Raw genomic sequence first — 21,316 nt, forward strand, 5'->3', positions numbered from 1 at the left:
GGTGTCTGTGGTGAATTGTGAACGAGCATAAAAGATGGCTGCGGTGGTTGGGACTAGGTAGGGAGGCGGCGTTAAAGGTGGGCTGGATCCAGACGTTTTTCCCGAAATATCATCGGTGTTCGGTATATTTACTGATCTAATACCAATATGATTATATTTCCTGATCTAACATCCGTAGCAGTAAAGCGTGCCCCTGACCTGTGCTATACGCTGATTTGGCGCTACGTGGGGTATAACGCGCGTCCTGCACCGCTCTGTACGTTGATTGGGTTACACGTGGCTATAGAGCGCCCCCTGCTCCGCGCTATACCTATTTATCTGACACGTGGGGTATAGCGCGGTGCAGGGGGCGCGCTATAGCTTTAATTACCTGACCGTTCACACCCCACCTTTCTCTATAAATACCTCATTCTCAATCACTTTCGTCACACCAAATTCTCTCAAATTCTCTCTCTCGTTTAAGGTATATTTATAATATTTATAATATTATGTATTTAATTTATTTAAGTATTTTACTTTATTTAATATTTTACTACTATAAATTTTTTGCAGATATATAATGGAAGGCGGTCTACTTCGCTTAGATGGAAATCATATATCTCGACACTTTGCTGATACGGTAACATTTTAACGTTTTAATTTAATTTAAATTATTAGTAATAATTTGTTGATTTATTTAATGCATGATTATTAGATTAAGATTTAATTTTTGTAATTATTTATTTTTAGGAGAAGGACCTTATATTAGATCCTTTTATTAGGAATCTTAAGTTAGTGATACCTAGCCGTGTCTTGCCGTATTTAGTAGAGGCTGGATTTGGTTACATAGGTAGATATTAGGGTCACTGTAAGATGGAACCAGACCTTATTTATGCCTTAGTAGAGCGGTGGAGGCCGGAGACCCACACATTCCATCTTCCGTGCGGAGAGTGCACGATCACGCTTGAGGATGTTTCTATGCACCTGGGGCTTCCGGTGGATGGAGATGTGATATCAGGGATAGCTTCCGGTTCTTAGACTACTTTGTGCCAGGAAAATCTAGGATGTGTCTCGGAAAGTTTTATCGGAGGTAGGATACCGTTAAATTGGTTAGATGCCAATTTTTCTGGAGTTGAGCGAAGACATCTCTGAGGATGAGGTTAAGATGTATGCACGGGCATGCATATTGTAGTTGATAGGAGGGTTGCTGATGCCAGACAAATAGCGTAACCTAGTTCACTGCATGTGGTTGCGACATCTTAGCGACTTTCGTCTCGCCGGATCATTCAGTTGGGGCTCGACAGTTTTGGCTTTGTTGTACAGGAAGATGTGTGGAGCCATTGACTACAGGCGTAATGCTATCGGTGGATGTCTCCTACTGCTGCAGTCTTGGGCATGGTATCGAGTTGCATAGCTTAGATAGACACGGCAAGACATATACAGATTGGCTGGTGAGGCATCATGCGTGGGTCGTGTTGTGGGAGGATCGACATCGGCGCCTTCCCCGTAGAGAGCCCATTTTTTATGACCTCTTGATGGTTGCTGAGGGTTATTGCGAGTGGTTCAACAGTAACGGGAAATCGTTTCTGCTTCCCGAGGATACACGAGGGCAGACTTTTCCGCGACGTCGATAGAGACGTGATCCGACACAGCACCATCGTCCCTCGACTCATTGACGGAGAGCAGGTGCTTCCGGTTCATCCTCATCTGCACCAGCAGGACCTTCACAGCAGCCACCGTAGCCATATATGATGCCGTCATCGCATTTCCATTAACAGATGCCGCTGCCGCCTTCACCTGGTTTTATGACCCCGCCGCTACCACCGTCACATATGACCCCTCCTGGAGGCTATTATGGGTCTATGTTTGTAGATCCGACTTGGGGTTCATATGCTAGATGTTTGGCGGGTTCAGCCTCATTACCCATGGTCGTAGCACAAACACCTCCTGTACAGTTTTCACACTCAGCGATGTCTGAGTTTTATGAGTTTTCCCAATTTTTGCAGGACGGTGGGATAGTTAGTCATACACCTCCAGGGTCCTTATTCTATGGAGGTGTTTCATTGTCATCAGCTCCTCATCAACCTAATGTACTTGCTCAGGACGACGACGACGATGTCGACGATGATGGTGATGGTGATGATGATGACAACGAGGAGTCAGAACCAGTGATACGAAGAAATCCTCCTCGAGACCGACAGCCACCGCTTTGCGGAACACATTTGCGTCGCAGGCATCGATAGATTTTGTTTTTTTATTATATTTGTATTTGCTTTATTTTGTTAAATTGTAATTTTTTTATTATTTAATTTAATACTTACTTTATTTTGTTAAATTTGTTGGACTTTTTTTAATGTATTTCAGTTCATTTTGTTTATTATAATTTAATATCAGTTATTGTAATTTGGTTATCATTTACCATTTAATACTTATTGTAAGTTTGTTGTATTTAAAATCATATTCAAATACCAAATTGTTATTAGTTTAATAAAATTTAATGATTTGTGTTCATTTTTTTAATCTTCATCATCGATTATCGAATGACATTAACTTGAAGTAAATGCAAATTAAAGTATAAGAATTATTATTTGATAAACAAATACATCATTTCCTCATCAATTGTTACTTGATGACAACAGAAGTGGACATGTTTTTCTAGTGCGTCCTGGGTTTCTACAATGCCCACATCTTCTGTCTTGTCTAGATATTTCTCGAATATCCATATCGCAATGAATTCGATTGGATTTTGGACGACCACGCTCCCTCAATAAACTCGGATTTGGTACAATTGGAAGCCAATCTTGAATCTCATCAGGGTCTTTGTCATTACCTATGGGGGGAAACTCAAATTCGTATACCTTAAAAACTTCAGATAGTAGGTATACGGGATCCATAAAATGGTTATAGTCTTGACGTGTATGCGAGCAAGCTACTATCACATGAGAGCATGGATACTTCAGAGCTTGAAAAAACCCGCAGTCGTACGTTCTGTCCCTTAGATTTACTCTTAACGACACAACTTCAATCCCTTGAAGAGGTCGCGGTAACTCTGTGACACGAAACATTTCATGCCTTCTAGAGAAGCTTTTTACAGACATTCCATTTGATGCAACAATTATTTTCTGTAGATCTGCAACTAATCTAGGGTGATAGACATGACCGCCTTACATCCAGGTTTGAGCTTGCCCCCCGAACTTCGCAAAAAGCGCCACCAAACGAAAATATATAGTTTTTACCAAAGCCGCTACAGGTAAGTGATGTGCACCCTTTAAGGTTAAATTGATTACCTCAGCCAAGTTGGTCGTCATGTGTCCATATCGATATCCACCATCATATGCATTCGTCCACATTTCTTTATCGATGAGTCTAATATAATCGTATCTTTCCTCGTTCTTCGCCCGCAAATCTTGAAGCATTGATTCAAACGTTCGAGGAAGAAGTTCGTAACCTGATCAAAAAATGTATAACTTACTAACCTGATCAAAAGGATCGAAAGAAAACAAACCACATTAGTTTCACTTACCCATGCGCACAAGTAATTAACGCTCATCATTCTTCTTGTATCTTTCATGGTAGTTCGCAGCAATGTGTCGGAGACAATACCTATGTTGGACAAAGGGTGGTTGCCACATTGGACCCAAAGACTCCATTGTTACTCTGATCCCAGCTCCGCAATCAGAAATGACACAAATTTTTTCCCTCGTGATAACATGTGCACGTAAATTTCGGAGGAAAAAAGCCCAAGAATCTGTATCTTCTCCTTCGACAAGAGCAAAAGCAACTGGAAGAATGTTGCGATTTCTATCTTAGACAACTACCAATAATAAAACTTACTTGTATTTTCCATACAAGAAAGTCCCGTCGATCTGGACCACAGGCTTGCAGTATTTGACAGCATTAATGCACTGTGGGTAAGTCCAAAAAACCCGGTAGAATTGGTATCGATGGCGGAGAACTCGATCATTATGGTATGCATAGGAGGTTTCGAAGTCCACAATTGTCCCAGGATTCAACCTCCGCACCAGCCTAAACTAGCCTGGAAATTCGTTGTAAGATGCATCACATTCTCCATAAAGTTTGACAATGGCATTTTATTTTGCCAACCAAGCTTTTTATAGGAGATAGTGTACCCATACTGCGATTGTATAGCTGAAATCAACACTACAACAGCTATATGAGAGCTTGCTTTTACCATGGGCATGATGGCTTGTCATATCACTTCAGAGTCCAAGTTGGGATGATCTTGGTTGACCCCTCCAGCACAACATGTGTGAGGACCGTTGTATACTGTTAGTTCCCCTATGTTGTTTTTCCTCTTCATTTTCGATACGCGAACCATCCATTTGCATCCGTTTTCGCGTCGGGCATAGTAGCATACATATTTTTTGGTCGTCGATCGGTTGGCTCTTGACTGAACATAATTACGGATATTATAATTTTTTATAGCCATCACCGCTTCTTCTTTGCTTGAAAACTCCATGCCTAAAGATAACTCACCATTATTTATTTATGAGTAATATCCATAGTCACCGAGAAGAGGCATATCCGCAAATTCTGGCCCGTACATTGCACCATAATCAGCTTCATATATGTGTGCAGGAGGGTCAGTTTGTGCCACATTTCTTGGAACTTCATCATCATCGGAGTTGAATTACGGTGATTCTGGGTGAATGAATAGTCCAGTCTCAGCACCATCCGCACCAGGCTCACGAAGCGGTTCTTCTGGTGGAGATGATGGTTCCTCCATGCTCTCCACATTTAGGTCGAAGAACATACTACTTGCATGCCTTTGCCTTGAACTGGAAGGTATATCGACATTGAGATAAAAAAAGCTCGCAGTCGAATGCCTTCCCCTGGAGCTTGAAGCCATCGTGTCAAATGGAAACTGCACAGATGGTTGCGTCGATGACATCTCCATATGGTCAAAGAAATTTGCAGATGAATGCCTTTCCCTTGAATTGGACGCGGTGTTGCCATACAGATTGTTTGTGGACCCACCTCGGTACATATCGTAAGGAGTTGCGGATGAATGTCTCTCCATTATGGCATTAAAATCATTACACATTACCGTAGTCGGGCTGTCAACTTGATCAACTTGTTCAGCCAGCCCATAGTGGGAGCTTAATGATTGACCCCGAACAACACGCACTTGAACAAAATGTGCATACATCTCAATAGCAGCGTCTGAATAATTACTTTGAGCTTCATCCATCATTTCAACATCATCATTGTTCGAAAGTTCGAACGATGTATAAGATAATGACAACAATGATGTTGGAAATTTGTACTGCAACGACGACATTCTTCTACTACTTCCAACATGAATCTTCCTCGAAACCTTCGTTATCAGCTCCTCAAGAGTTATGTTTCTCTTGAATGATATTTTAACACGCTCATTTGATACGAAAACAACATCGGTTTCATCTTCTTGAATTTCACCATCATAATAAACAATAGCTGAAAGTCACGCCATTCTTTGAGTTTAAAAGTGCAACAATATTATATATGCAAAAAAACAACTGAAACAAACCTGATTAAATAAATAATATATGACCAAAAATATAACACAATAAATATTTACACATCAACGTAAATAATTTAAATAATATAATTTTATATTATTATCTGCACCGTAAACCTATTTCGACGTATACTCTCACTTTTCAATTTTACAAACATAAAAATTAATTGAAAATAATTAGTATAATATTTTTTTCAAATAATCATAATAAATAATAAGTATAATAAAAAAAATTTATAACAAAATTACATTATAACGAAAAATCGCACGAACTTCTAAACTAAATATGAGAAGATTGCCAAAATTATTGACTCGTTGACGGAATTATTGTATTAATTTATAAGTTGAGAGGAGAGATGTGAGGAACATAACCGGGGGAGGAGGGTATATATAGCCATACAAGGTGCGGTACCTGCATCGCGGTATATGTAATTATGGTATAGCGCGGATCAGGGTTCATGCTAAATATAATTGTGTAGGTACACAGATATAGCGCGGAGCAGGGGGCCTGCTATAGTCACATGTAACCCAGTCAGCGTATAGTGCGGTGCAGGGGGGGCGCTATACCCCACGTGGTGCCAAATCAGTGTATAACACGGGTCAGGGGGCACACTTTACTGCTACAGGTGTTAGATCGGGAAATATAATCTGACCGATGTTAGATCAGTAAATATACCGGTCACCGGTGATATTTCGAGAAAAACGCCCTGGATCCAATGAGGTGGCGTTTCATAAAATGAGCCATGAGCGATTTTTGGAGGCTCCACGTGGCATTTCGATGGTGTGATATCTAATTCCGGATATAAGCAGAGGGGCTCACTCTATTTAGGGTTTTTCAATTTTTTGGAGAAATTCTCACGTGCGGTACCTTAATATACAGTTAAAATAAGATACTATCGGTTTTGTTATTATTTTAAATAACAAAACCGGTAAAAATGACTAAAAACATTATTTTTTATCGGTTCTAATTATTGACATAGGTAAACGAGGTAAAAAAATCCAGTAAAAAAATAATGTTTTAGGTAGCGCTTTAACGAAAACATTATTTTTGACAAGATTTTTCTACCGGGATTACCTATATCGGTAATTTATAATAATAATAATAAAACTGGTAGAAATAATAATGTTTTCGGTTATTTTTTACCGATTTTATTATTTAAAAAATAACAAAACCAGTAACATTTTTTTAACCTTATATTATACTGTCGCACTGTAGAACTTCCCTTTTGGTGCCATTACATAATGTAAACATGAATATTAAATGTATTACTTTATTAAACTTGAAGAGAAAAAAAAATTGAAATTATAATGAATTTGGGTGTGTATGAATATACCCACTCATTGTTAAGTGTGTATGAATAAGAGTAAGCAAATTATTCGTGAATTATTTATATAATATTTATTTATTTATTAAATTAAATAAATATTTATATCAATTTAATAAAGAAACAGACATAAATAAGAATGAATCTAGGTGAAGGCGTGTGAGTCAATTGTCTCTTATAAATTTAAAGTTATCATATATTTTAGATTTTATCTATCTATTTCTATTAAAAATTTATTTTTATCCCCTAAAATTTTATAAATTCAAGTTCGCCTCCTGAAATTTTATAAGTTCAAGTTCGCCTCCACTAACATAAAATCATGCGTCCGTCCCTAGTCACAAACAAATATATATTTATTTTATTTATATTTATATTTATAAATAAATTTATTTATTTATTTTTTATCAATTTGTTTCTTCATTTTAATATAAAAACATTGAGGTTTTACTTAGAGTGTCAAACGGATCATTTGGATTGGGTTTGGTTCGGGTCATTTCAGATCTAGATTATATTCAATTTAATTTTATTCGGGTCGGATCATATTTGGTTCAGATGTAGTTCAAGTGTATGATAAATTGGGTGGGTCGGGTCAATTTTTGGGTGGGTCAGTTTTCGGGTCGGGTGATTATCGGATCATTTGTTTTTTTGTTCAAATCAATATCGGATTGGTTAGATTTCAGATCTGGTCAATATTGGATCAGTTGATTTTCGAATCGCGTTAATATCGGATCAATTGATTTTCGGTTTGGGTCAACCTTTGGATCATGTCAATTCGTTGAATTTGTTATGAATCTAATCATATATATATATATATATATATATATATATATAATTGATTTATTCTTGTAAAAAATATGTCTTATTGTTTTTTAATCTTATCATTTAGGCTTAATTCAATTATAAGTCTAATAAAGTATATATAGATTTTCGGTTTGGATTACTTTCAGATCGGGTTAAATTTGGTTCGGGTTGCTTTCGGTTCAAATTGTTTTCGGTTCAAATTGTTTTCAGTTCAAGTTAATTTCGGTTCGGTTTGCTTTTGATTCGGGTCAAATTGGATATGAGTCTGTTAGGATTTATGAAGTTCGATCGATCAACCGAAATATGCCAAGATGGGTGAATTAGCTTTTTGAAAATTTAGGGAGTAAGAAGAGAAAAGATAGACAATTTGCACAATGATTTATAGTGGTTCAACTTCCTCAATGAAGTCTACATCCACTACCTAAGCTCATCACTTAGGATTTTCCAACAAATCAACTAATTTGTTCTTTCTTTTTCAATGATCAAGAGTAACCTTCTAGGTAGGTGTTTATAAATATTCAGCTCACGAAAATAAAACCTAATGATATACAATTGAGCTCAAAACAAAAATATTTACAAGAGAAAGAAAATAAGTATTGAAAAACTTTTCTCTTGTGTTTGATTGTTTGGATATATGTTGGTAACCTTCATCAAGTGTCTTGAACTTATTTTTATATGTTGGAATGAGTTACTAGTCGTTTCTAGTCGTTGGGAATGTTTCAGAGCCGTTGGGGATCAAAATAGTCGTTACTTGCAACTTTTAAGGCACAAGGGATCGATCCTTTTACCAAAGGGGTCGATCCTTTTTCAAATATTACGACCTTTATACCAAATGGATCGATCCTTTTTGGGAAGGGATCGATCCTTTTCCTCGAGGGATAGATTCTTTTGCAATGGGATCGATCCTTTGAGCCAGAGAAGCTTGGAAACAAGACTATAAAGCGCGAAAACGTTCGAGTATGTTTTGAAAAGGTTCGACTAAGTTTGAAAAACATTTAAAAAACATATTTTTAACTTTTATTTGGACTTTGAATTATTTTTGAAGACTTTTAATAAATTCAATTTAGTGCAAAACATTTTGTCATTATTTGTTATATCAAATATTAGTTCTATAGAGTCCATACTGGGTCAGCTAAATTTTGGATCGAGTATAGTTCTGGTCGGGTATGGTTCGGGTTTCAGATCAAATTTGATCATCATGTTCGGATTAATACGTATATTTGGTCAGATAAATCGGTTCGGATAATCGTGTTCGGGTCAAGTTTACCAGGTCTAGTTTTACTTGACTCTTAAACGTGAAATACCTAATGGGTTTGCCTCAGGTATCCCAGTGAACAACTTAGATTAATTGAATTCATCTATAATTTTTCATAACTAAAAACTCAAAAATATGTGCATAATTTACGCAAATTTTTTTTATACAAAAAATCAATTTTGTTTAAAAGAAACCCAAATGTCTTTTTAATTATATCCAAGAAAATTCTGCCACAAAAGAACTTGCAAAAAAATTTAAACGTTGGACTTGAACACAAATCCCAGTATTTCACTATATATACCACAAATTTAACGCCAATAATAGGTAACAATAATCGTTGTCCACGTTAAAAAGCACTTGTAAATATAATACATCCATCAATTAATTTAAATGACTTATCAAACACTAGGATAGGATGTTGATCGTCAATTTGAATGATCATCAGAGTTATTTAAATTGTTTTTTAGGGTTTTCTAAGAGTGATCATCAGGATACTTCCCATTTAGGTTCAACTGCAATGCAGTTGCTGTATTTCTCAGAGAAATTATTCTTCACTTCTGTCTGATGATTCAGATTTTCCCCTTCACCAGTACGAGGTTGATGCATGTGATGGTGGTGGTGGTGGTGGTGACGGTGACCAATTCTATTGTGCGTTGACTCATGAGTTACCTAATAATCGACCTCTTTGACGGGTCTCTTATCATTGGAATCTAGTGAACCAGATACAACACTATTTGGTCGTCGATGATGCTTACTGTGGTTCACATGGCTTTGCCTTCTGGGTGCATCAACACTTCTCAACAGCTTCATCGCTTAAAGACCCTAAAGCACTAAACCCTAGAGGGGCGGATGTACTAAGCCCCATAAGGGGTCAAGTGCATCTCCTTATTTAAGGAAAAATGTGAAATTTAGTTTAATATGATAAGGAAAAATGAAACAAAAATAATTTTTTTGCATAATCATTATTTTAAGAAAAGAATATTAAAATTTTGAATCCTCGTTATTAAATTTCTAGATCTACCACTGCTAGAACCTCTTCGATAATGGATTTTCCAGTGTCTTCTGTGGCTTTTCTTTCAATTTCTATGATCATCTTCATCACTTGAAGAATCTGAAGTACTAAACACTGAACCCCCGATGGCGCTTGTGATGCCTTGCACAACTTCATGCGACCATCTAATTGTCAGTATCATTTGAGGAGACAATAGATTCTAAATCTGATCTTGAATTATGATGCGTCCATTTTCAGCAGCTACGATTTATCCTCCCCTCTTCTTCAGAACTACTATCATATTCATCATTGCAGTCATAACTGGAGCTTGATGAAAGAATTTTTGGCTTTTTCTTTGACTTCCTCTCATTTCTCCTCTCATTCTCACTTGAACCACCGTGGGTATTCTTCTTATGCTTTTTATGGGATGGTAAACGGGTATAATTTCATAGATTTTGCACCGTATCCATTCTAATTGGGGCAGGATGTGTATAAGATTAATGGATAGTTGGCTGGTATGGATGTAAAAAGTCATACCCATCGTGGGTAGCATGTAGGTGATGGGTTTGAGACCTTACCCATCCCACATCCGCCTATCCACTAACTATCCACCATATAAATTTTGGACCATTATGAATTTAGGTATAATTTCAAAGATTATTCTATAAATTTTAAGATTTATAGGATATGACTTGTAATTTAACCAAATGTTAGGGTATATACATTTTTAGAATTGAAGATTTTCGTTTCTCCTATCTCAAATTGGTGGATATGAGAGAGTATAGACGGGTACAGGATGAGTGTTGAGTATCCAGTTATGTAACATCCCAAAAGTTGGGTCAGTGATTAAAATGCAAATTTTAAAAACTTGGTGCTCAATTTCGAAATAAATTAAAAGTTAATCAATTTAATTGAAAATATTTTTTGAAGGATGGTTTAGTAAAGATTGAAAGAAAGAAGGTTAAAATGGTCATTTAACAAGAAAGATTTTTATTTTTCTTTTGTAGGTTATATAAACGTGGGAAATGAGGGAAAAGTTTCCAGAGAACTCTCCTTTCTTCTTCTTCTTCACCGTGAAGCCATAGGCAAAGGTGAGTTGGTTTCTTTTGGTTAATTCTTAAGAGTCAAGCATGGTTTTGGTTAATGAAGCATTAGGAAAGAGTATGAAATCAAAAAGAAGCATGGAAACTTAAAGAATGATAAGTTATGGTTGATTTAAGTTAAGAAGTGAATAAGTGAAATTGTGAATAAGGATATATAAATGGATTCAAAAGTTGAATTTGACTTGTCATATGGAAGAGTAAGAAGTTATAAGTGTTAGAATTAAGTTTGGATAACATGAAAAATTTGGTATGATTCTTGAATGCTATGTGGATGAGTGGATTTTTAAGTTAAAGAGGTATTGAATGAAAATTAATTGGTTTAAGTAAGTATATGCAAGTTAAGGATAAAAAAAGGGGTAGAAATATGAAGTGTTTGAGATGAAATGAAGTAATTTTTGTGATGAAAATATGATTTATGGGCTAGGGGTATTGATACTCATTCAATATGTACTGATACCCTCTCAAACGAAAAGAATCACATAATGTAATGAGGGTCGATACCCTAAGGAAGGTATCGATACCCCCTAAAGGAAAAAAAGAATTTTTGGTTCGTTAAATTAGCTTAAGTTATTAACATCAAGTTATAAGGTTTAGGATTCTAATAATTGTCTCGGAAATTGTGTTCATATAAATATTGAGTCTAAACAAGTTCTGGAACATTGGGCAAGTAAGATCGATCGAGGAAAGATAAGAATCAGTAGAGACTAGTGAGGCCAGGTGAGTGCATCATATTTTAATATAGGATTATATGGAAATTGGACTTGCGGAGACTAGTGAGGCCAGGTGAGTGCATCTTATTTTAATATAGGATTATATGGAAATTGGACTTGCGATAAGTTTAATTCCTATAGTTGTAGTGCATTAAGTCATGAATATAAGTATGTGAATTTCCTAGTTTGTATGTATTCATGATTATATGTATTGATATGTTTTTGTATGTGATATATGATTTATGTAAAAATACTATTATGTGATATATGAAAATGTAATGTAAACTACATATAAATGGTGAGACATATAAATATATGTACATAGAGAGAAATAAGATAATCAAATATAATCTATATAATAATGAAATATGAGACTATGTGAATACATACCTATAAGATATATTAGGTAAAAATAGGAGAATATGATATAAGTGAGTTTATGGGAAGCGATATGAACTGGGTAAGCATGTATAAAAGTTATATGAACAATAGAAACATGAATTGGGTAAGTACATAGTTAGGTGATCATTTATATGAATTAGTATAATATAATTATATGATTTAATAAGAATTGAGATAAGCTAAATAAGATTGATCATAGAATGAAATGAGAATAGTATATTAATTAGGAAGCTTGAACATAAGTGATAATACAAACATATAAGATAAGCTATAAGGGGAAAACTCATGTACTTGAATAAAAATATGACATATTAGGGTATATGAAATTGAACAAGTAAATAGATTAGATTAATATATATATATATATATATATATATATATATAAGTAAAATGATAGAAGTGATACGTGTTTATAAGTATGTCATAGATTACATGATATAGTTAAATAAAATAGAATGAAGCTTAAGCTATATGAGATTATATAAGTTATTAAATATGATATATGTGATTATGAGAAGAACAACAAAAACCATGTGAATACAAGTATAGGTAAAAGGATATATATATATATATATATATATATATGACTATGAGTTAGAATAATGTTATATGATTTATACTAGGATAAATTATGAGACTATATGTGAAATGAAATGAGTACATATTTATATGATGAGATGGTGAACTATATGCACACGTGAATATATATCTATGAGAAGATATAAGAGTAAGATATAAGCAAGGTGATAAAAAATGTGAAATGACGTGTAAAGTTAATATAAGTGTGTAAAAGTAATCTACGTGATTATATGTATATGTGATCCAAGTTATGTGACCCAAGATACGTGAAAGGTGAAAGTGAATTATGTGTCTATGTGAATATGTGAAATGACATAAATAATAATGCCCATGTTATGTGTCATGATAGCTAGGGATATAGTTGGCATGCCAAGAGTCGAGGGTTTATGCGGTCCTTCGGGACATATATGTATTTTTTGGAACATGTATGAGGTCTTTTGAGACACATATTTGGTCCTTAGCATATGTATATGATTCTTAAGGAACTTTCTACGTGGTCCTTAAGGACATCTTATATGTCACTTCGGTGCATTTCTATGCGGCACTACGATGCAATTCTACGTTGCACTTTAGTGCATTTATACGAGTTGTGGTGACAGAATTAGAGCACAACCTCTATAGACTCACATATCTATAGTTCTCACATGTGTACATGGGCCATTAAAGATGTAATATGAGAAAATTCTACGGGATGTTATATGTTTGTTTGGGTGATATACTATTATATGATGTGTATGTGTATTAAAGATAATAATATATGATAAGGTGATGAACGTAAATGTTGATGTGTGTATTACGTGATTAAATGAGTCATATATTAGTTAAAAACGTTAGGTACATGAGAATATGATTACGAGATATAAATGATAATATAATTGATAGTGAAATAAGGTTAATGATGGAAATGATGAATGATGTGTTATGTGTACATTTGACTATATGTAATGTTATATTGTTTTGTGTGATAGCATGATATGATATGTACATGCATGGTTAAGTAGTTAGAATTACCTTTATACGTTTAATGCCTCACTAAGTCATCGACTTAGCGTATGAGTGTTTCACACGTAGGTTCCGAGAAGCGTTAAGAGAAGCTAAGAGGAGCTAGACAGGTCAGTCACTCCTTTACGAAAGTTCATATCAGAAAATATTTGGAAATTTATGTATATTGTTATATTAATTGTAGTTGGCATGTACTAAAATAATAGTACTAAATATTCTCTTATAGGTTTTGTAAAATCAAATGTTTTAATTAATGAAAATCATTTACTTTCTCGAAATTTGGAATTTGTTTTAACCAATTTGTAAAGAAAAATGTTTTGAAAAGTCAATGGGACACCTCGGACTTGAATCCGGATCGGGTACGGGTTGGGGTGTTATAAGTTAGGTAGTAGTTGTGGGGATGAATTTGAGAATGTACCCATGTGGACGGGTGTGGATTTAAAAAATTTATCCGCCGTAGATGGTAGGTAAGTGATGGATACGAAAATATTAGGTGGGTATGGGGATAGAGAAATGGTCCCTAGTGGTGGTGGTGGTGGTGGTGGTGACAGTCAGTGGCGGATGCAAAGCATCCTCAGGATGGGTACGTGCCTACCTTGGAATTCGAGTTTCTTTATATTAGATGTTCATTTTACTATGGGTGACTACCCTGAAATTTTACTTGTGCCTACCCCATACGAAAAATTTTAATAATTAATATATGTGTGTCTACCCTCAAAAGTATTTATCGTGACGGTGACCAATTCTATTATGTCTTGATTCATGAGTGTCGTCTAATGAGTTAGATCATAATCGGCCTCTTTGACGAGGTCTCTCATCATTGCAATCTAGTGAGCCAGAGACAACACTATTTGGTCCTTGATGATGCTTACTGTGGTTCACATGGCTTTGCCTTCTGGGTGCATCAGCACTATTCAGCAGCTTCATCGCTTGAAGATCCTGAAGCACTAGACCCTCCCCGATAATGTCCTTTGCAGTGTCTTCTGTGGCTTTTCTTTTGATTTCTACAATCATCTTCAACACTTGAAGAATCTGAAGTACTAAACACTTAACCCCGATGGCGCTTGTGATGCCTTGCACGACTTCTTGCGACTATCTTACTGTCAGTATCATCTGAGACAATAGATTCTGAATATGATCTTGAATTATGATGCTTCCATTTTCGGCAGCTACGCTTTTTCCTCCTCTCTTCTTCATAACTACTTTCATATTCATTACTGAAGTCATGACTGGAGCCTGATGAAAGACTCTTCGACTTTTTCTTTGACTTCTTCTCATTTCTCCTCTCGTTCTCGCCTGAATCACCGTGGGCATTCTTCCTATGCTTTTTATGGGATCTTCTTCTTCTTTTTATCCCTCCATCAGTACTGTCACTCTCAGTGTCGGTATTAGACTCGTACCTTTTGTGTTTCACCCTCTTTGACCTCTTCTCTTTGGCCTCAGCACCCAGTCTCGCCTTTGTAGCAACTTCTAGCTTCTGTTCCCATTTCAAAGGGGCTTCTTTCTTCTCTAAAGCTCTCTTCTTCTCCTCAACCAATTGGATGAACTTCTTGCAGTCCATTTAAGACAATGAGATCTTGTTATGCAAGCAAAGTTAATGAGTAAGACGACTAACGTTTAAACCAAGAAACCGAGCTTGATAAAAGACCTAAAGGTAGTTTCCCTACCATTTTGAACATAATTTCTAATACTACCCTACGTTCTAACCATACAGAAGTTAAAATTAAGAAGCAATGAGTCCTTAGTCGAAGATTCATGCAATCCCTCTAGAACTATGTTCTGAACATAATCGTGAAAAATCCAATACTAGAATGAAATAATTGAAACAGAGCAGTAAGAAGTCAGATATCTGATTCATCTTTATGCGATATCAATACTGGAATTAAAGAATTAAATCCCAGCAGTTAGAACCCGGGATCTTGAGAAATAATAACAATTCTTTTACCATTGAGATCGCTTGATTCATGCATTAATCAATTAATTTAAAATTAAATACCATAAAAGTTCATTATAAAATAATTATTTCAATTTAATTTATTCAATTAACAACTTCAAGATTCGATTTTCATTATATGAATTTTAATCATAATTATTTTATATCTGTATATAATCATATTATCCTGTAATATGACTCATAGATAAACATAAAACATATTAAAATCAATACAAAAATAATTAATATTTTTTTATTAATCTGGGATAAGTACAAAATAGTATATGTTCATAGATAACTCTCAAGCTTCCGACATTAAACGCTCACACTCTTGACATTTATAGTATTCGAACCCGGGTCTCAATGAATAATAATAACTCTTTTACAACAGAGGCCACTTGATTCATACCAAAATAAATATTTATTATAACCTGAAAATAAATATATTACTATAATTAATACTAATAATACTATGTTACTATAATTTAAGTGTGTATATATATTATAACCTGAAAATAAATATGATACAAAATAGTAAGAACAGTATATGTTATTTACTTAAACCCAACAGTTTAGACGGTAAAAGAAATAATATTCATTTAGATGATTCATATTTGAATAATTCATATAAATTTGTTCATATTTGAAATCAGACGTATATGAACGTATAATATCTCATCATGGTAAATTTTTTGTATATTAAATCAAGTCATATTAGTTTCATACGTGACGATTTTAATCTGAATGATTAATTTAAAATCAATAACTTAATAAATTAAATAAAGGATTAACAGGAACAAGCAGTAAGGGTGCAGGTTACATCAAGATATTCTCTAACACAAGTAGTGGCATAACATGGAGATGTAGCCATATCTATGACTGGTGCTTGTTTAGAAATATCAAAACATAAGCAATATGTAGTCAGATTACCAGAATATGATTCTTTTCTTAGCCAGTGCCGCAATCTTTCATCAACAAGGAGGCAAAGCATCTGCAAAATGGAGCAAGAATCACACTTCACATCATATTCCAGGAAAAAGCAAAGTACAAGCAGCCGTTGAAACTATGACAAGGATATATTCATCACTTAATCAATGCTATATAAAATGAATCATACCCCAAGTTTCGTTTCAACCCCACCCCACCCCCTCCAAAAAAAAAAAAAGAAGAAGAAGAAGAAGCGAGAAGATATCATGAACAACACGCCGTTTTGGCAGGCTCAGCGTCCTGTAAATCCCCATGGACGCCTCGATGCTCCTTATCCCCGATTCGATTCCGACGGCTTCGAACCGTTTTTCAGTCATCCCATTTCCTTCCAAGCCGCTGTGGTACGCGTAAGTCTAAGCCAGTATTTAAATTGCCTAAGTTTCATTTGTTCAAAATGTTTAGGAAGATTTCTTGGATTTTTTTCCTTGCGTGTGAAGTAACTTCTTTATAGTTGTTTCTTTCCCTTAATTTGGTACATGATGTTACTGGATTGTTAATCTGTGTGATGTACTTTCAGGACCCTATTAGAGGTTCAAGGCATCCGTGGCAGATACCGGACCGACCCCTCGGGTTTTCAGGGTAAATTCACTTATTTATCACTCAACTTAGAAATCGAAACATGTCATTATCTAGTTCATTGTCGATAGATAAAATCGATGCCCAAATAAACTCTAGAAAAACATTATGTTGTAGTTTCCCAGACTATCAACGTGCTCCTGCTCCGGTAGAAACATTATGGTTCGACGCTTTCCCCGCTAGATCAGTCAATCCAAGGTTTCAGGGGCCCTTCCGTGGACCTCGAGTACTGGACAAGAGAATTCGAGATCAAATCAAGAGGAGGAAAGGAAAGTATTAAGTAAGCTGAAGAAGGAAATTTATAATCCGATCCCGAAGCAGATGACGAAGAGATTGAATTCCTATTACCGAGATAAAAAACGGGGTAATGAGAAGGGAACAGAGATAGATGAAGATGGAAAAAGGTGTGCAGTTTGCTTGGAAGATTTCGAGGCCAGAGAGAATGTGAGGGTGACCCCATGCAATCATATGTTCCATGAGGAATGTATCCTTCCGTGGGTGAAGGATCGCGGAGACTGTCCGGTATGCAGATTCGTGCTCAGCGAGCGCATTAAACGGGCACCGTCTTCCAATAACAGCACCCTGAATGCGAATGACTTGCTCCAGATAGATATGAACTCGATTGTCAGAGCTATGGGGGAGGTTTTCTTGTGGGACAATTCACTCTGATATGTATATATGTTTCAAGTGATGTGATTAACATTATCTATATTATGGAATTGTCATTATTAATTAGCTTTTCAAATTCATCTCTTTCTTGTTTCCAGTAGAGTTGTTTTCGTTTTAGGTGGAGTTCTAGTTCCTGTGAGCCCATGGTGACTTGCAATCAAAGTAAGAATAAAGAGTACATGCTATTAGTTCTTAAAACTTAATCACACAATCAAATAATCAAGTTTTTAAAACTTAATCGAATTATTGTTTGATTAACGTGTGAGGAATGCAGATTCCTTGAATGGCCGCCAAACTATTTGATCCGTGTAGAAAGCCAACAGGACAAGACCATGCTTTACTAACAAAAAAAATCATCGCCGCAAATACAGCTGCAGGCGGTCCCACGCGCAAATCACAGCGAAACTAAGCATTCCAAATTTGTACTACTTCCCCACGACCAAAACAACCTTCCATCTTTTTCTCATGTAAATTAACCTAACGCGTCCATCCAATATTTGACCATTACATCCCTCTTATACATATATACCTCCTTCCTCTCTCTTTAGCCAACCATATAACGGTTTTCTATTTCGATATTTCATCAAACCTTGTACCTTTGATTCTTTGGATCCATGGGTAATTACATTTCCTGCACCCTGGCCACTCCCTTGATCAACAGCAGAAGAGCGGCGCGTGTCGTCCTTCCCTGCGGCGAAATCCGGCAGTTCCGGGACCGCGTTAAGGCGGCCGAGCTTATGATGGAGTGTCCTACCTATTTCCTCACCAATTCCCAGTCTCTACACATTGGTAAACGGTTTTCAGCCCTGAGCGCCGACGAAGAATTGGAGCTCGGCAACGTTTTCATCATGTTCCCAATGAAGAGACTCAACTCGGTGGTGACAGCAGGCGATATGGCCGTGCTTTTCATGGCGGCGAACGCTTCGGCCAAGAGAATATCGAGCGGAGAAGCGACGGGGAACATTGGCAACGAGGAAGAAAGTTCGACGGGAGGATCGAAGTTGAGCTTGGAAGGGGTTGAAGAATTTAAGTACAGGTTATCTGTTTGTAGGTCGAGAAATCCTTCATTGGAAACGATCAAAGAAGAGTATGTTTGCTCAAAGTGAACAGATAGATCAATCATCTTAGGCCTATTAATACAAAGTCAACTCTCTTTGTTGATTTGCATACGTAAAATGACTTAACATATTGAGATTTTACCCTTCTTTTAAAAAAATATATATTTGGGAGTCAAAATTGATAGGCGTTGAGAAAGTAAACATAGAAATTGCATTGTTTTGAGGGACCACGTCTTCTCTCTCTATGGAATAGAATCGCTAAGGGAGTTGGAAATGGAGTTGATTAACTATTAGTAAGGATTTTTTTTAGATTTTCTAGAAATTAGATATTTAATAATAAATAAAAAATAAATTGTAAGAAATAGTAAAAATAAATAAATTTATAAATTATTTTCTTTATTTTGTTTAAAATAAATACATCAAATTGTGGATACAATTATTTTTTTATTATGTTGTGTTTATCGTGATTACAGATATAACATGCACTATTATAATAGCTCCGCTATTAAATCATGACTCATACAAAATAAACATGACCTTCTTTTAAGATCTTTTAAAAAATAATAAAAGAATAATTAAGTGGAAGTTAAACGAAAATTTTAAAAACATCACATCAGTATCAATGTTAATTTTTTAATAGTAGATGATTAAAAAACAAACAAAATATAACATTAAATATGATTTTTTAAAAATAATAATAATTAAATGACAAAAAAATATTAGGGGAATGAGTAAATAAAAATATCCTTTTCAATTGGGTTAACTACATTATTGATCACTTTTCATTTATGTTTTGTTCACTTTTCATCATTTATTTTAAAGAATATAATATATGATCATTTCCGTTTTCATTTAATTAAGATGTAGTCACTGAGGGTTAGTTGTCGTTAGATTTTTAACGGATTGTTGATGTGACATAGTTAATATATAAAATTAAAAAGAGTAAATTACTCAAATGGTCACTAAAATTTGAATAACTTTTTTAGTTTTCTACTAAAATTTATAGAATAACAAATTGATCGATATCATTTTGTGATATACGTCCCCTAAGTGACTTCTTCGTCCCTTACTCCACACTACCCATTAAAGCTTCCTTGTTCACTTTAGCGATTCATCATCCCCTAAGCGATTTTCATCCAAGAATATCAACCTAATTGTTGCTGCACATGTACTTAAGTTTAGCTGTTAGTAGGTTTAATATTCGATGTTAGTAGAATGAGTCAATGAGAGCATCTGATAATGTAATGTCAAATTATAATATCATATCTTTGTAATGCACTGGGAACATATACTTCATCTTTTATTTGATTTGTAAAGTCTACATTAACCCAGATGTTATGTGAATTTTGTTCATGTTTTACTAAAGAATAGTGCAGGAGAAAAGAATGAAGCAGTTAGCTAGCGAAGTTTTCTTATATGTCAAACAAACAGTGAATTGGTGTAGGAAAAGTGACGAATGAAATTTTAATGAACAATTTATATATTTATTATGTCACATCAATAGTCAGTTAAAAGGTAATTAACCCTCAGTGACTATATCTTAATTAAATAAAAACTAAAGTGACCATATATTATGTTTTTCTGAAATCAATGGAGAAAAATGGATAAAGCATAAATTAAAGTGAATAATCATGTAATTAATCCTTTTCAATTATATGTAAATTTTATAATTTTGAATCCTAGGCAGGCCTCTCCTGCCATGCCCCAGGTCCGGTCCTGCTATTTATTTTCCCAGCAAAAGCAAGACTCAGGTCCGGTCCTGCTATTTATTTTCCCACCAAAAGCAAGACTCAGGTCCGGGCCTGCTATTTATTTTCCCACCAAATGCAAGACTCAGGTCCGGGCCTGCTATTAATTCTCCCACCAAACACAAGACTCAGGTCGGGGCCTGCTATTAATTCTACCACCAAACGCAAGACTCTGTAAAACAACACTTCTCTAACTTCATACATTAATTGAACCGATCTGGTCTCAATATGAAGATGCGAAAAAAGATAAAAGTTTTTTAATTATACACTTAAACTTAGTTTTAAGGTTCATTTTAGTACCTATAAGTGATTCTAAGATTCATTTTAATAACTAAAATCAATTTTAATGGTTAATTTCATATCTGGATTTAATTTAAATATGTAATTGCAGTTGATTTTTTGTTAAAAAATTGGCTTTTATAATTTTTAATCAATTTGAATCGAGAAACTAATTTTACGTATCTATTTGTGTAAAAAAATAGATACTAAATTGAACCCTGAAGCCAGGTTCAAGTATTGGAGAGAAAAAAAGTTAAGGTACTAAATTAAAGCTTAAAGCTACTTTAGGTACCAAAATGTATATTTACCTTTAATTTATATAAAATTGACAACTTCAATAATCTTTTAGAATATTTTATTTAATTATTGGTTTTTCCACGTTCCTTATATTTCAACTC

General features: G+C 35.0%; 4 protein-coding genes across 5 annotated transcripts; 3 read left to right on the forward strand and 1 right to left on the reverse strand.

Moving 5' to 3' along the window:
- Positions 1 to 14,454: 14,454 nt before the first annotated feature.
- Positions 14,455 to 15,229, reverse strand: LOC120143253 (CAX-interacting protein 4-like). The gene is made up of 2 exons (XM_039157623.1): positions 14,770 to 15,229; positions 14,455 to 14,672 (listed from the first exon to the last, which is right to left on the reverse strand). Exons 1-2 carry the CDS (start codon positions 15,227 to 15,229, stop codon positions 14,455 to 14,457), a joined length of 678 nt encoding a protein of 225 aa, XP_039013554.1.
- Positions 15,230 to 16,725: 1,496 nt separating this feature from the next.
- Positions 16,726 to 17,469, forward strand: LOC120143273. Of its 2 annotated transcripts, none has more exons than XM_039157637.1 (3): positions 16,726 to 16,935; positions 17,106 to 17,167; positions 17,282 to 17,469. In XM_039157637.1, exons 1-3 carry the CDS (start codon positions 16,795 to 16,797, stop codon positions 17,442 to 17,444), a joined length of 366 nt encoding a protein of 121 aa, XP_039013568.1. In that variant the 5' UTR covers positions 16,726 to 16,794; the 3' UTR covers positions 17,445 to 17,469. The 2 variants fall into 2 exon arrangements, with proteins under 2 accessions (XP_039013568.1, XP_039013569.1); XM_039157638.1 differs by having other exon boundaries at positions 16,726 to 16,929.
- A 16-nt stretch (positions 17,470 to 17,485) lies between these two features.
- LOC120143254 (E3 ubiquitin-protein ligase RDUF2-like) lies at positions 17,486 to 17,833 on the forward strand. Its single transcript, XM_039157624.1, has one exon. The coding sequence runs from the start codon at positions 17,486 to 17,488 to the stop codon at positions 17,831 to 17,833; it is 348 nt and encodes a 115-aa protein (XP_039013555.1).
- Positions 17,834 to 18,447: 614 nt separating this feature from the next.
- LOC120143255 lies at positions 18,448 to 18,939 on the forward strand. The gene has a single exon (XM_039157626.1). It carries the CDS (start codon positions 18,448 to 18,450, stop codon positions 18,937 to 18,939), a length of 492 nt encoding a protein of 163 aa, XP_039013557.1.
- The last annotated feature ends 2,377 nt before the right edge of the window (positions 18,940 to 21,316 follow it).

This window comes from Hibiscus syriacus, unplaced genomic scaffold (assembly GCF_006381635.1).
Source record: "Hibiscus syriacus cultivar Baekdansim isolate YM2019G1 unplaced genomic scaffold, ASM638163v2 tig00110840_pilon, whole genome shotgun sequence".
NCBI classification, from domain to species: Eukaryota; Viridiplantae; Streptophyta; class Magnoliopsida; order Malvales; family Malvaceae; genus Hibiscus; species Hibiscus syriacus.